At 53.5% G+C, this 15,512-nt stretch overlaps 1 protein-coding gene across 1 annotated transcript in view; it reads left to right on the top strand.

Annotated features, from left to right (window-relative positions):
• Nucleotides 1–15,512, top strand: part of Wnt7a (Wnt family member 7A) — a 48,319-nt gene that overhangs the window by 11,766 nt on the left and 21,041 nt on the right. Inside the window, exon 3 of the mRNA XM_006972539.3 lies at nucleotides 5,922–6,193. Coding sequence (XP_006972601.2) covers nucleotides 5,922–6,193 — 272 coding nt within the window. The remainder of the gene's footprint in view (nucleotides 1–5,921; nucleotides 6,194–15,512) is intronic.

The following is a 15,512-nucleotide window of genomic DNA, read 5'->3' as shown; positions in this document are numbered from 1 at the left end:
CCTGCTTTGAAACCACCTGGATACATCCATGATGCCTCACAGAGCAGCAGAAAAGGCGTTTCTAAGCTTAGAGCAGTCAGAATAAACAGATGGTGGCCACTGGGGGACAGTTAGCAGTGTGCTGTGGTTTGGCTCTGTGGGAAGAGGGACCCACAGACAGAGAGCTGAGGCAGGACAGCAGTTAGAGTGGGGTGAATGGACACATGCCTGTCCCCATGTCTGTGTCCTGTCTCTCCATCTGACTCAACACCCCCCCCCCATTCCTAACCCTTAAATCTCCTGGTTGTGCACCACGCGCCTCCTAACTCCTGTGTGGCGGAGGGCTGGGCTGTGAGCAGCTACCACACTAGCCTGGTGAGAGCTACCTTTTTCCGTCTGTCTGTCTGTCTGTTTTCCCACTCGTCGCACATTTCTGCTGGTGTCACTGACTGCTCACTCTCTGACCCGTTGGCTTTAAATAGCAAAAGAGAAAAAAAACGACAATGCACTCTGTGGTTTCCAGTCAGATACCGTAAATACACCCAGATAATATTCCGGTGCAAACCGCGGGCAGCGTTCGCAAAGGGCGGAGGATGGAATCTTTGGGGCCAGCTTGGACAAGGGCTCATTTCCTCTGTCCCCATGGGACTGCTATGGAGCTGAACACAGAGGGCGTCAACCAGGCTCTGGCTTCACCTCAGCACTAACACTTACCCTCCTCCCCCTTGTTGATATTCTGTGGTGATATATTGTCTACCCTAATAAAATTAGCCCCAAGATCACAGGACGGAACAAGCCACTAGATTAAACATGGATGCCAGGCAGTGGTGGCACACACCTTTAATCTTAGCACTCTGAGTCTCTTTGGGTTCAAAGCCACTTTGGACTACAAGAGATTGACTCAGTCTAGGAGAGAAACAGAGCCAGGCAGTGGTGGCATACACCTTTAATCCCAGCACTTGAGATCTCATGCCTTTGCTTGGGAAGCACACACGCCTTTAATCCCAGGAAGTGATGGCCAGGCGGAGAAAGGTGTATAAGGCGTGAGGAGACAGGAACTAGGGATTTTTTCAGCCTGAGGAGTCCTAGAGGTAAGACATGGCTTGTTCCTTTGTCTCTCTGATCTTTTAGCATTTACCCCAATATCTGGTTTCAGGGTTTTTATTAATAAGACATTTTAACATTTGAGCTACAAGATTCCCCTAGAAGCACCCGAGAAGCCTCGCCTGTCTTCAGGGCAGCCTGGCAGTGGCCTCCTGGGTTCTCAGTTCATAGGTGGGATTAGGGAGGCTCAGGGACTCAGGGTGTGGGCTCCGAGTCACCCTGCTGAGTGAGGCATAGTGGGGAGTGGATGGCAAGTGCCCTGTCACACAGACTGAGCTGAAGACACCTGGGTTTGGTTCCCTGGGCTTCTGTGTAGAAACCCCTGATATGTGACTGATGAGAGTTGAGAGTAAGGTGGAGGGGAGGGAAGGGATTCCTCACTGGGGGCCTGGGGACTGTTTCTAGTCCAGTCTCTGGAGTCACTGGTGACCTCAGACAGGCCTTCCTTCTGTCTGTGGCTCTGGGAGTCTGTCCTTTGACTCTAGGGACAGGAGACAGCTTTGCCCAAGACAGGGTCCTGGGACTCAGATTTGAACTCCAGATCCCTATCCCCTTCTCCTCATCAGTATCCCTGGCTTACCTGGTCCACACCAGCCAGGGACATTGATCTGGGTGCCCCTGTCCTGGAGACTCCCCTCCCCACGGACTCTTCAAACCTTGACACCCCAGCTCCCACCAACTATCACTGTGCTGTTCTCTTTCTTCAGAGTCCTCAGCTAACAGAGTGACGCAATCTTGCCATCTGTCTCCCTACAAAAGCAGAGCTACACCTGAACCCCACATCTTAGTTCATCCAGCCAGCAGCACCATGCCTAGCACCCAGTGGGCGCTCAGGACATGTTTGCTGAGGGCAGGGACTGGGCACACGCTTAGCCTACGCGACAGAGGCCATGATTTAGATGAAGACCCTTCTTTTGCCCTGGTAGTTCCTCATCACCAGAGGGGCGCTGCCAGCTTCAGCTGAGCGGGCTTCTACTCACAAAACCCATGGCAGCTCTGGTGGAGAGGTGGGCTGGAATAAGAGCCATGAGCTGCAGGAGAGTGGGTCATATTCCGGAGCCCACTGTCAGCTCAGGTCAGGTCATGTGTCTGGGCCTCTGTGAAGAGGTGGCTTAGGTCAGCCTGCCCCTCACAGGTTGGTTGCCTCGATTTGTCGATCTCAGCAAGATGTTCAGGACACAGCCTACCCAGAAGCCTGTTTCTGAAGAGTTGGCACACTCTGTATGAATGCAGTGCCATCCAGCCTCATCCGCCCTCACTGTGGGAGCTGAAGGAGCCCCTCAGAACTTCTGTGCAGGTGTCTTGCAAGTGCCGTGAGATGGACTCAGTGTGCGTCCCAGTGAAGGCTTCTCCAGGCTGTGCTGGGGAGAGTGTGGACCGTCAGGATCCAGGAATGGCTCAGGTCATGAATGGGAACACTATGTGACCTCTCAATTTGCCTCTGGCTGTACCTGTGCCTGTGACATCAGTACCTTTCTGAGCCTCATCCCTTCAGCCTCACTCTAAGGAAGGAGGCTTGAGTGGGTAGAGCAGTTGGATGACCAATGGATCCAGAACCCTTCCCTTTTGCATCTGCCATCACCCCATTTCCTTCTCAGGGTACCAGGGCCTGACCAATTACTTATGGACAAGTATTAACTGATGGCCAGATGTCATCTCTTGACAGAAATAATGCATTCTGGGAAGAACTGATGCCTCCCTCTCTAACCATGGCTTTCAGACACAGTGACAAGGTAAGGTGGCAAGGCAGGGCTGAAGAACAATGCCACCCAACAAAGGCCTTGACTCCCAGTTCTGGCCCTAGTCTAGACAGGAAACTTTAACCAATTGCTTTTCTTCCTCAAAGCCTCCGTTTCTTTATCAATAAAATTGGATGGTATCTTGTGATTGGGGGCTATTCCAAAACATACCCTAGAGAGCCAAGTGTGGGTCTGGCATCCAGTAGGTGCACAACAAATGTTACTCATTGTCGACTCTTGTTCCTGCAAGTCTACAGAGCCCGGGGATGACTGTCCTGGCTCCCTGGTTGCGGTAGACAGCATGGGTTGAGAGGCATGCAGCCTGTTCACCATGGGCTCCACCCCTGCTGGGTCAGACATTCCTGAGCCTCAGTCTCTTCATTTGCAAAGTGGGGTACTGTCACTAGCTCACTGGATGGGCCATTTATTTATTTATTTTACTTTTTTTTTTTATCTTATGTGTAAGAGTGTTTTGCCTGCATGTATGTATGTGCACCATGTGTGTGCTCGGTGCCCGCAGAGGTCATCAGATCCCTTGACTCTGGAGTTACAGATGGTTGTGGGTTCTGGGAACTGAGCTGGGCATGGGTACAGATGGCACCTGGTCCTGGGAGCACTGGTGTTAATTCGAGGGTAGTTGTTCCTCCTTGCTTCTCAGAGCAGTGGGTGCTGAGGGCCGACTTGTCGGGGAGGTCGAGGCCATGCATAGTCTGGACCAGACTCTGTGATGGCGCACCTTGAACAAGAAGCATGCCCTTCCCTCCCCTCAGGGAATGTGTGAGCAGAGGCCGTGGCCATCTCGGTAGCTATTGTCTTCAGTAGCTGACTGTCTCCCACCACGTACATTGCTCTGCGACTTGGGAGACTCGAGAAATAGAGTGGGTGGCAGGCAGACACCCAAAGTTACCTCAAGAAGCGTACGTCTGTCAGGCCGCCCTGTGCAGGGAGAAGCCTGAGAAGGGTGAGGCTGAGGGGCTGAGGCTCTTGGTCTCTCCTCAGTTCTGCACTTTTGGTCTGGTTAGGTGAACCTAGTTCCTGCTGGAGTGTGACAGCAATGACCACCCCTGTGTTCTGAAGCCATTTAATCCCGGGACAGCTCATCTGAGGTAGCCAGGGTGGGTGTGCAGCTACACTCCGGGTGCCCCGCGGAGCCGGACCGCTCTACAGGCTCCGGTTTCTTCAAATGTAAGCAAAAGAGAATGAAGAGCCACCCGGTTCACCTTCAGTTCTGTGAGGACCAGCTAGTGCTGTCCTCCACAAATGCTGTAGTGACTGGTGTTTGGGGTGCGTTTCCCTGCTTTAACAGTGGTCATTTTTCCTCTTCCCCACAGCCTCCATAGGAAAGCTGTTGTCACCCCTTTAACAGTGGAGGGATTGGACACAGAGACAGCCCCCTCACCTGAGGTCCCACAGCTAGGAAGTAGTGGAGCACAGTTGCCTCTGACTGTCCCTTTCTCCAAAGCCCTTGAGGGGTTGACATCGATGTCACTGCCTCTCCCAGAGTTTAGTTTCTTGTGTGTCTGTTTTCTGGAGTGAGCTGGCATCCGGATTGAGTGAGGGGCTTCCTCTTTATCTCTCTGTGGTCTTGGGGAACTCAGCCCGTGCTTCAAGTGTCTTGTCAAGCTGCCACTTTGAAGAAGGACAGGGGCTCTACTCTGAGGACCCCAGTTTTGGACATTTGTTAAGCCAGGCTTTGGGCTAAGCATTTTGCATGGCCCTCGTAGTCCCCTCCTGGGTAGACATTGGCATTATCCCAGGCTCACAGATGAAGAGACCCGGGTCTTGGAGAAGAGGGACTATCCTACAACAGCCAGCAAGTAGCAGATAAGAATCAGACATAAGTCTATCTTGATAGGGATGCTGTGGGTGGGTTTCATGAACGCAAAAGCAATACTGGCCCTGTCCAGCCAAGCAGGGCGCCGAAGCAGCAGTGTGGAGCGGGCAGGGCAAGCGGTGTGTGAAGCAGGTTCCAGGGAAGCCCAGGTGGGAGCCCAGATGCTGGAGCGAAGGGTCTGTGTTACCTGCAGGTTTCTCACCGGCTTCCGCAGTCTCCCCGGCCGGCCGCCCTTTGCCATCTCTGACCCAGCTCCCAGACGCGTTCTTCTGAGCTGTGTTCTCCCACCCATGCCCCTGCTCCAGCTTCGGCTCCTTCCTCAGTCCCCCAGGCTGTAAGAACTGTGGGCCCAGGGCTCATTCAGGGGTCATCATGGGCAAGTCCTGTTCTCCTCCACCCTGCAGAGCACACACGGCTCTTTGGCAAAAGCTTCTCTGAGGCCCAGAGAAGCTAAGTGGCTGCGTGGCAACCTGACACCTGCCTCCACTCAGCATTTCCGTTGGCTTCATCTTGATGCTCAGACCTCTCTGCCCCTTACGGTGGGACAAGGGGACCACGGAGAGGGCAGAGGACAGCGATGTGAAACAGTGTGTCACACAGCAGTATCAGTGACCGAGAGCCGGCAATACTGTTTCTATAGGTGCCACATGCTGAATACTGGCTAGAGCTTTGAAGACGAACCCTTAGTGCTTCTAGCCGCTGTCACAGCTGAGGAGACCAAGGCACGGGGCGGGGGTGATCACTGGTCAAGTCACAGAGGCAGGGATTAATGGCTCCAGCTTCAACCTTCAGCCTGTGCACGCCACAGGTGTCCCATAAGTGTCGCTTTTCCGTGATGTGAACACATGCACAGGTGACGTGATCCCGTCAAGTGTGCTGGGAGAGGCCGTAGGTAGAAATGGGACAGAAGAACCCCCCCACCCTGTGCGCACCCCAATCCGGCTTTCCAGAGGGTCGGGGATTGCAGCAGAGCGAGTGTGTACTTGACTGGGGGTCCCAGGCATTATCGCCACCCTAAGGAGCTCTCTGCATAGTCAGCATCAGGCACCTGGTTGGTTTTTGGAGAGCCACTGCACCGTGCTCAGCCTCTCCCGGGGCCAGATCCTACCTTCTCCCTAGGTGTCCTTTTCGGGGCGCCTCCCGAATCAGCTCTTACAAAGCTCTCTCTCTCTCCTGGGCCAGATCCTACCTTCTCCCTAGGTGTCCTTTTCGGGGCGCCTCCTGAATCAGCTCTTACAAAGCTCTCTCCGCTCTTCTGCCCCCAGGGAGCCGGGAGGCTGCCTTCACCTATGCGATCATCGCTGCGGGTGTGGCCCACGCCATCACAGCCGCCTGCACCCAGGGCAACCTGAGCGACTGTGGCTGCGACAAGGAGAAGCAAGGCCAGTACCACCGGGACGAGGGCTGGAAGTGGGGTGGCTGCTCTGCCGACATCCGCTACGGCATCGGCTTCGCCAAGGTCTTCGTGGATGCCCGGGAGATCAAGCAGAATGCCCGTACCCTCATGAACTTACACAATAACGAGGCAGGCCGGAAGGTAGGCAGCAGGGAGGACGCTGCAGTGAGGTCCTTGGTGACAGGGGTGGCGTCTGGGAAAGCCCAGCTCTGCACCTCGCTTCCTTCTGTTCCACTCAGGTGTCATGAGTGTGTGGTGTGAAGCTTATGGGCTGAGTAGAAAAAAAACAAAAATGGGTGCCTCTCAGCCAGGAGGGAAGAGGGAGGCTGGTGAGTTCTCCAGGGCTCCACTGTCAGCTGTAGAAACCGACTCTGGGGAAAGACTGAGGCAGGTGCCAGAGGCATCCACATGGACCAGCTTTCAGAGCAGCTACCCATTTCCTGTCGCCTAAACCAAGATCTAAGCCAATCCTGGAGGAGTAGGGCAAGATTTCTCCTGTTTCCTGCAGACTGGCTGGGAAGGGGAGGGAGCTGGATGCCCAGTCCATGAGGAGAAGCAGATGGGACTGAAGGACCAGAGGAGAAAGCAGCGAGGAGCCATGAGCTGGGGGTAGTAGAGGGAGGCAGGTCCTGCCAATGTAAGAACCAGCATGAAGGCACCAATACTGGCTGGGAGCCCTATCCCAGAAGTATTCACCCATCATCAACCTGACCAGGCACTGAGGGACACCTAGGTCAGCGTTTCCTGAGAGGCCAGTGTCCCTGGTGGAGGCCTGAGGCTGGGGTGGGTTTCCGAAGGCCTGCGAAGGATTAGAAGCGGGAGGGGGTTTGTGCTTTGCTCCATGAGGTATCCGCGAGGCAGGGTGGAAGGACTGACAGAGACAGAGCTGTGGTGAAGCGGGGGTGGGGAGTGGGGGTGGGGTGGGGGTGGGAGTGGGGTGTCCTCAGGCCTGACGAGCTCGTCACAGCTGGGTGGGCTCTGGGAGCAGGACAGCCAGTCCCTGAGTGTAAGTCTCTGGGTTTTCTGTGCCACCCCTTCGTCTTTACAACTGGTCTTGGAATGGGAAAAGCCAAGACTGAAGACAGTTCCCAGAAGGGCTCAGACATGAGAGTCTGCTCTTTGGTCTAGGTGGCCGTGGCAAAGCAGTGTCTTGTCCTGGTGGAGCAGGTCCCCGGATGTTTCAGCTCACAGTGTCCCCAGGAGGTCATGTCATTTGTACCATACTTTTACTGGTGAAGAAACTGAGGCACAGGCAGGAAGCGATGCGCTAAAGGTCCCCTAGCACTGGCACCAGGCACGTCTGGCCACAGTGTTCACATTCTCTGCATGGATGTGTCCATGGCTGCAGCGGCTGAGCCGGAGGCAGGGTCACCTTTGCTCGGTCCTTCACTGCTGTGCTGCCAGGGCTGAGGTGAGGAGGGCAGGCATCCCACTAAGATCTGACCCACCATCCTCGGCGCTCAGCCAGGGCAGGCGTGAGTCCATGTTGCCCACATATGCAGCACCCAGAGGGCCCCAGTGAGGAGTGTGGCTGGCGGCCTGCATACTGTGAGGACGTAGACAGGATAAGGGGCTACCCTACCCCCTTTCTTGTGTCCCCCTGACCACATGCTCTGTGCCACAGCCTCTGAGCAGCTTTGATAACTGGGAGAGACCTGGTCTTCCCTAGGATGATATCCAGGTAAATCGGGTCGCCCCAGGGACCATCCGTCCAGAGGGGTCATTCTGTGGGGGTCTCAGCTGTCCCTTCCCTTTCCACTGCTGTAGTCAAACTCCCAGGGGAGACTGAAGGTCACGGGTGCTGCTCCCTTCCTGAAGCTCCCACTCTTTGGGGGCAGGCAGAAGGCAACAGCTTCCTTCTCCTTTATCTCTAATGTCCTTACCCCAGGTGCCTGCATGGCCTATGTTGAGGCAAAGCATGAGGCTAACCCATGGATCACAGTAAACCAGGCTAGCCACTTTGGTAAGAGAGCCTCGTAAGCTGCACAGTTGGTTCTAGGCACAAGGCTGTGGCTGCTGCTCATTTATGCTTCCCTGGGCCTGTGGCACTACATGGTCATAGGAAAAGCTCAGTGGGCTTCCTGGAAGAGGCGGGCCCCAAAGATAGCTGAGTTTGGCTGATCAGAGGAAAGAGGTAAAGGCCCGGAAGGGTGGGACCTATGGCAGAGTGGAGTCTGGCTGGTGTGTGGGCTCCTGGGGGATCCCCAAATCTGATAGGATGTCCTGATGTGGCTTCTCCTTGTCCACGTCTCAGCCATGATATCCCCTCTAGGGGAGCTTCCTTCTCTTTCCTTCCCCACCTCTTTTGGGATGCAGCTTTGTTCCATAGCTTTCTCAGGACAGCCTTGGGGTGTCCCTTACAGCTGCACCCCAGGCCCCGGAGACAGACATGCTGCACATGGACACATTGATCAGGACCCATGCGTGGTAACTAGGTAGAGGTGCTTTGGCTCCAGAGCAGAGGGGGGTAGAAGTCATGGGAACAGGCTGTGGAGACGACAAGGCCCAGATAGACATTGGGTATGGATGGAGCACGGGCTGGGCCTGCCTGAGGGGTGAGGAGCAGAGAAGGAGGGCGAGGACCTGTCTTAGTCAATATTCTATTGCTGTGAAGAGACATCATGACTAAGGCAACTCTCAGGAAAGAACGCATTTAGTTGGGGGCTGGCTTACAGCTTCAAAATTAGTTCCTCGTCATCACGGCAGGGAGCACCATGGAAGCTTAGGTGGAAGCTACATCATTATGTGTAGGCAGAGAGAGAGAGTGTGAGAGAGAGACAGAGACAGAGACAGAGACAGAGATGGAGAGACTGGGCCTGGCATAGGTTTTTGAAACCTCAAAGCCCATCCCCAGTGACATATTTCCTCCAACAAGGCCACTCCTCCTAACTTCTAATCCTTTCAAACAGTGCCACTCCCTGGTGACTAAGCCTTCAAATATGTGAGCCTCTGGGGGCCACTCTGATTCAAACTGCCACAGGACCCTTGGGTGTTTTCCCACAAAAGCAGCTCATCTAGAGACCATGTACTATCCCGAGTGGGAGGGTTAGCGGGGGCCACTGGCCTAGGCCTGGGTCCCAGAGGATATTACTAATTGTAAAGCACGCCCCTCCCCAGGACTTCCCAGCATATTCCGGGCTGCGCTGGACTCCACAGGGCTAATGAGGAAAGGCCCACAGCAGTTGGGCTTGGGAAGGATCGTGGTCTTGTTGATCACCCGCTGCCTCACGGAGACAAGACTCAACCTGACCACAGGCTCTGGGGCTTGTCAGCAGCTGGTGTGAGAGAAAAGGGAGGGCAGGAGAGCCAGGAGAAAGGCCGCCCATGCCGTCTGCAGGCTGCTGAGGGGCCACTGCTGCAGAAGCACTGACTGTGTGCCCTGCCAAGGAGGAGGGCCAGTGTGAGGCTTCTGCCCTCAGTGGACTCCGGAACCAGTGGTCAGGGCACGGCGGGCCACTGTGCCTCAGCCTCTGATGGCAGGGGTAGTCACAGGGGTAGTCACAAAAAGGCAGGCCAGGGATCGTAGATGCCTCTGGGGAAGGTGGCTGGGAGCTGAAGTCTCTCCGGTTAGCCTTTTAGGGCCACATTATTTCTAGATTGATGTCACAGGCCACTCTGCTTTATAGGCTGGTGGAGTACGAGGCTCACTCATTCCAGTTAGTGGTTCAAATCACAGGATACTTGAGGGAGACAGACGTCTGGAGAATGGGCCTGAAATCCTCACAGTGATCTCTGTATCCTTGGATTATCTCTTTCCCGTCCCTTGGGTGGCAGGGAGAAGAGCTAATTACTCCATGGTCGTGTCCTCAAGGTTCTCAAGTTAGTGTGAGTCAGAAAAAGGGGCCAAACTTTTGACTCATGGCTGAACATTGTAGGAGAAAGATGGTTCAGAAAACACTAAGGGAAGAAAGCGCTCTCCAGCCAGGCCTTGAAGGATAAACAGAAGGATTCCAGGAAGAGGACACCTAGCATAAGCAGGCATGGGACTCGGTGGTGGAGTGTCTGCATTCATAATGCCCTGCACTCAATCCCCAGCATTAAAAAAAGGGGTGTGTGTGTGTTAAATCTTCAGAGAGCAGTAGGGGTTCCATGGTCTGAGGCTGGGTAAGAGGCAGTGAGGTTGCCCAGGAGGCTGGAATCAAATACCAGGCCTTACATGTCAGAAGTAGTCAGAAACAATGTAAATGGCGGTGAGCTTTGGGTGGCTTCCTGTCCTTCCCTGACATGGAATGGAGAGGGCGAAAGGCCCTAGAGGTAGCAGGTGTCAACACCTAGGAGTTAGGGAAGCGTAACAAGCAGCCTTTGGGCAACGTTTGGCAGCGTGCCCCTCACCGGGTTAGGCAGAAGAGGCAGGTAGAGAGCATAAGGGTGCCCCCGAGACATAGAGGTGGTGACTCCTAGGGTGCTGGCACCTGACTATAGCTTTGGAGAATGCCTGTGTGGAGCAGGCCCATGACCCACTGGAGGGCGGGAACAGCTAAGAACGCCAAAGGCTCTGAGGGGTGCTGGGAAGGAAAAAACAGAGGCCAGGAGGGTTCTGGGAAGGGAGGTGCTGGCAGGGAGGTGACCAGAACAAGGACCACCTGGCCTGCACAGGAAACACTCCCCCCAGTCTGCATGTTACGGTGGCTTCTGCTGTTTCTTCACCTGGCAACGTTATCTCCAAGTCCCCACAATGACATGGTATCCTCCTACTGGCTGTGGAGGCCTTGGTGTACCTACCCTCAGGGTGAAGTGTGCTGTGGAGCTCTGGAGGGTCCTGGGGAAGGATGGGCTGTCCGCAGCCCCTGAAGCAGTGGAGGTTGAGGCCAGGACAGGCAGCCTGAGGACAGGGCCCCCCACTGGGACAGGACAGGCCTGCTGGAATGTGCCTTGCTTCAGGGAGGTGAGCTAAGGGGGATGGAATTCCACCTGAGTGTGGAGTCACCTCTTGCTCACAAGGGGTGTTGGTCTTGTCCCTTCCTGCCCTGCCCTGTCTGGTCTGGGTGCTCCTGGGGGCTGGCTCTCTACTCTGGGCATGGCTGTAGGGAGGCCAGTGTATCGGGGACAGCAGGGACCCAGCCCCTGGCAGCGAGGGCGAGGCCCAGATAAGACTTGCTCCACTTTGCTGCCGCTAGAAGCCACTTGCATACTTACCCAGAGAGAGTGGACAGTGTGGCATGTCAAGGGCCCAAGAGGCCAGGCCCCACCTCCCCGGAAGCCAGCTAGCAGCCCTCAGGCTACTGTGCTTACAAGTCCTGCCTCACATTTGGGGCAGATAGGGGAGTCTCACCTTCAAAATGCAGGAAAGGCCTGCATCCTGGCCTCAGTGGATCTGGATGAGGGTGGCCTTAGGTCTCAGAGGCTTTTCCAGGTCTGACATTGGGGCAGAAGAAAACACAAAGCTCTGGAGGACCTTGCCCTTGCCCTCCCATGCTCACTAGCCTCTAGCCCTGACCTCCTGGGCCAACCATCTTGCTCCCACTCAGGGTTTTTACACACGCTGTCCATCAGGGTGAAGTTCAGCCCCTTCTCAGAAGTCTTCTCTTCCCAGTGTCCACCTAGTCTCAATAATACCACTCTGCTTATTTATTTGTTTGTTTGTTCGTTTATTTATTTAGAGCCATAGTCTTGCTATATAACCCAAGCTGGCCTTGAACCCCCCCCCTTTCTCTCTTTCTTTTTTGGTGTTTGTGGGGGTTTAAAACAGAGTTTCTCCGTGTACAGCCCTCTGCTTTTATTTTTAAAGGCAACCCTTGCCATTTGAACTTCTTCTGTTTGCACAGCCCTTCATGTCTTTATTGTCCACTGCCTCCCACTACAAGGTCAGCATCATGAGGGTCAGGACAGCTGAGTCGTCCGTGCCTGGACTGGTGCCTGGCACACAGTAGGGTTCAAGAAAGGTTTCCAGAGTCCGTGCATGAATGGCAAGTGTCTGCTCTTTCCCGGAAGTGTCTTGGGAGGAGGATGCCAGATGGAATTTGAGATTCCCAGTTAAATTTGGATTCAAGATAAGTAAGAAATAAATTTTATTTACGTGTGTCCCAAATGTTTTATGAGACACACAATTAGATGTCTTCTTTGTTTATGTCAAATTCAAATTTAACTGTTTTGTGTATTCTGAGTAAAGCTCATGCTGTGGTAACTATGGGCTCACATGAAATTGAAAGAACACAGAGACTCTGAGGACCTGTTGTTCAGCTCCCCCACAGTGACAGCCTGTAGAATTGTAGGACGCTGTCACCCCGGGACCCTGGCATTGATACCACGGAAGTACAGAGCCTGAGGACCGTGTGCCATTTCGCCCCCTCAGGACTCCCAGTCACCACACATCACTAATGTTTATAATTTTGCTGTGCTAGAAGGTTGGGTAGGAGTGTGGAAGCATGCAGCCGATAGAATCCCTTCTTGCTCGATGTTATCTCCTAAACTCACTCAAGCTGCTGTGTGCAACAATAGTTCTTGCCTCTCAGCAGTCACGTGACAGTCCACGGCTCAGAGGCGGCACACTTGGTTTAGCCATTCCCCCCGCTGAAGGACGTCTGGTTTGTTGGCAAGCTTGGACCGTTGTAAATAAAGCTGTGGTGAATGTGTGTGTACAGATTTTTCTACGAATGTGAATGTCTAGTTCTCTATGCTGCATGCCAAGAGAGCCGAATACTGTTGCTGAGAGTTTGGCTTTATGATAAAGCAGCTAAGCATCGCTACAGAGGGGTGTCAGCTTCGCATCCCTACATGACAACTGCTGAGACCACTGAACTGTGAATGGGAAGGGCTGCCTTGGCTCCTGGTTTTGGGGGTAAATGGGTTGATCCTGTTGATTTGGGTCTGTAGCAGCTCGTCACATTAGGATGTATGATGGAGCAAAGCTGCATACTTCGTATCTGGAAGGTGACAGACAGGGATAGGGTGGGCCATGTCCCACTTTCCCCTTTGAGGGCATCTTCAGTGACTTGAAAACTCCCTTGCCTCTTGAAGATCCCTCTGTCTATTGGGAAGCAGCCCTTTACTACATGGGCCTTCTGGGGACATCCCAGGTTGAACTACAGCACTGGCATTGCCATTTTCCACTCCCAGAAGCCATCTGTGAGTGACCCAGCTTCTCCACATCCGTGCCCACACTTGCTGATAACACAGGTTTTTATTTCTGTCGCTGGGATGGGCGTGTGCCGTATCTCAGCAGGGCTCTAGCCACACCTCCAGTGGCTGATAAGATGAGCATCTCTCCTTGTGTGTTTCTGCCGTCTGTGTACCTCAGAGGGTATGGTGGGAATGTGTCTGTCCATCCTCTGGCTCACTTTTAGACTGCTGGCTTTTTTGGCTGTTGGTTTTGGACATTCTTAATTCATCTCTTCAGGCGCTTTTGTCAGGTCTGTGGTTTGCAAGCCTTTTCCCAGTCTACAGCTTGTCTTTTTATCCCCATGACAGGGCCTTTCCCAGAGCGAAAGTGGGCTTGATGTTACTGTTGTTTGTTTTTATACACTGTCTCACTGTGGCTCAGCTGGCCTTGAACTTGTGGGAGGAAAGTGCTTTCGAAGTTGGCTAAGAAACCTTTGCTACCCTGGGTCCATAGGGTGCTTTATCTCTAAAAGTTTTGCATTTAAATTCCTGGTGTGGTGGCATGTGTCCATAAGCCCAGGACTCAGAGGGCTGAGGCAGGTAGATTGTGAGTTTGAGGTCAGCCTGATCTATACAGTAAAGCCCTGGCTCAAAAAAAAAAAAATTAAGCATTTAAGCCCACTCATTTTGTAACTAGATTAACTAGATGTTTTAAGCCTGATACAAAGCTTCAACTATATATATATATATATATATATATATATATATATATATATATGTATATGTATATGTATATGTATATGTATATGTATATGATTATGCAGCTCAAGGTTCATTAGTATCATGAAACACTACCACATCTGTGCACAGCCTCCATCACACTTGTCCAGAGCCCCCATCACACCTGTGTAGGAGATAACATCACACTTGTGCCAGAGACACCACCATACCCATGCCAGAACCTCCATCCCCACACCTGTACCTTGTCCTCTATCCCCACACCTGTACCTTGTCCTCTATCCCCACACCTGTACCTTGTCCTCCATCCCCACACCTGTACCAGGGCCTCCATCCCACACCTGTACCTTGTCCTCCATCCCCACACCTGTACCTTGTCCTCCATCCCCACACCTGTACCTTGTCCTCCATCCCCACACCTGTGCCTTGTCCTCCATCCCCCACACCTGTGCCAGGGCCTCCATCCTCACACCTGTACCTTGTCCTCCATCCCCACACCTGTGCCTTGTCCTCCATCCCCACACCTGTACCTTGTCCTCCATCCCCACACCTGTACCTTGTCCTCCATCCCCACACCTGTGCCTTGTCCTCCATCCCCACACCTGTACCTTGTCCTCCATCCCCACACCTGTACCTTGTCCTCTATCCCCACACCTGTACCTTGTCCTCCATCCCCACACCTGTACCAGGGCCTCCATCCCCACACCTGTACCTTGTCCTCCATCCCCACACCTGTACCTTGTCCTCCATCTCCACACCTGTGCCAGAACCTTCATCAAATTCTTGGATTTCAACAACTTGAAAGCTGCAGCCTCAGCCCCAACACCCCAACCCAAAGCCTCCAGTCACTGGAGCTACAAACCACAGCATAGACTCCCCACTTCCTGTCCTGGCCTAATGACACACTTTTCCTCTCTGCTTCCACAAATTTGACCATTCCAGAAACCAGTTAAGAATCCAGAATTAAGCTAGATTGGGGTGTTTTCCTTCTGTGTCTGGCCTGAACTGGCCTCATGTCCTACAGGTTCTCATGTTGCAGGTGTGACTTGTGTGACAATATTCCTATTTTAGCTTGATTTTCATGATGGTTGAATCTGGTTCCTCTGCCCAGTCTTGGTGCCCAGACAAGGAGTATAGCCTCTAAGAAGGAATTGGACCAGGAGAAGGAATTGTAGGCCTACTCTGGATCTAGAGACTTCTTCTGAGGGCCCACAGGTGGAGAAGCAGGCCAGGATTGGTACCCAGCCCAGCTTAGGCTCTCCTGCCTTGTGGTAGAACAGGCTGGATGAGAAGCCGTGGCAGAGGCTGGGACCATGATGGAGATGAGAGTCCAGGACTAGGCTATTGATACTGATGGAGCGAGTACTGGTCTAGAGAAGCCATGGAGAACAGGTCAGAAGGGAACTGACCCTGGTCAGGGTGGAGGGTGTTCATGAGGGCTAGGGTTTTTCCTCTTCATCCAACATAGCCAGGGCTGGGTCCAGCCAGCTCCTGTGATTGATGCCACAGTGATAACCATGACCAGTATCCAGGGAAAGAGGGAGGAGATAAGGGAGGAGTGGAAATCAGTGGCCAGACAGGGCAGCTCTTCCCAGAGAAGCTGGCAAGGCCTGTGGGTCCCCAGCTGTCACTTTGCTCTGGGCTGCCAAGACCTCCTCTACTCAATCCCGTGAAGACATGACAA

Source organism: Peromyscus maniculatus, chromosome 3, assembly GCF_049852395.1.
Source record: "Peromyscus maniculatus bairdii isolate BWxNUB_F1_BW_parent chromosome 3, HU_Pman_BW_mat_3.1, whole genome shotgun sequence".
In the NCBI taxonomy this organism is placed as follows: Eukaryota; Metazoa; Chordata; class Mammalia; order Rodentia; family Cricetidae; genus Peromyscus; species Peromyscus maniculatus.
The sequence above is the reverse complement of the archived record's forward strand: the minus strand, read 5'-3'. Positions and strand labels throughout refer to the sequence as shown.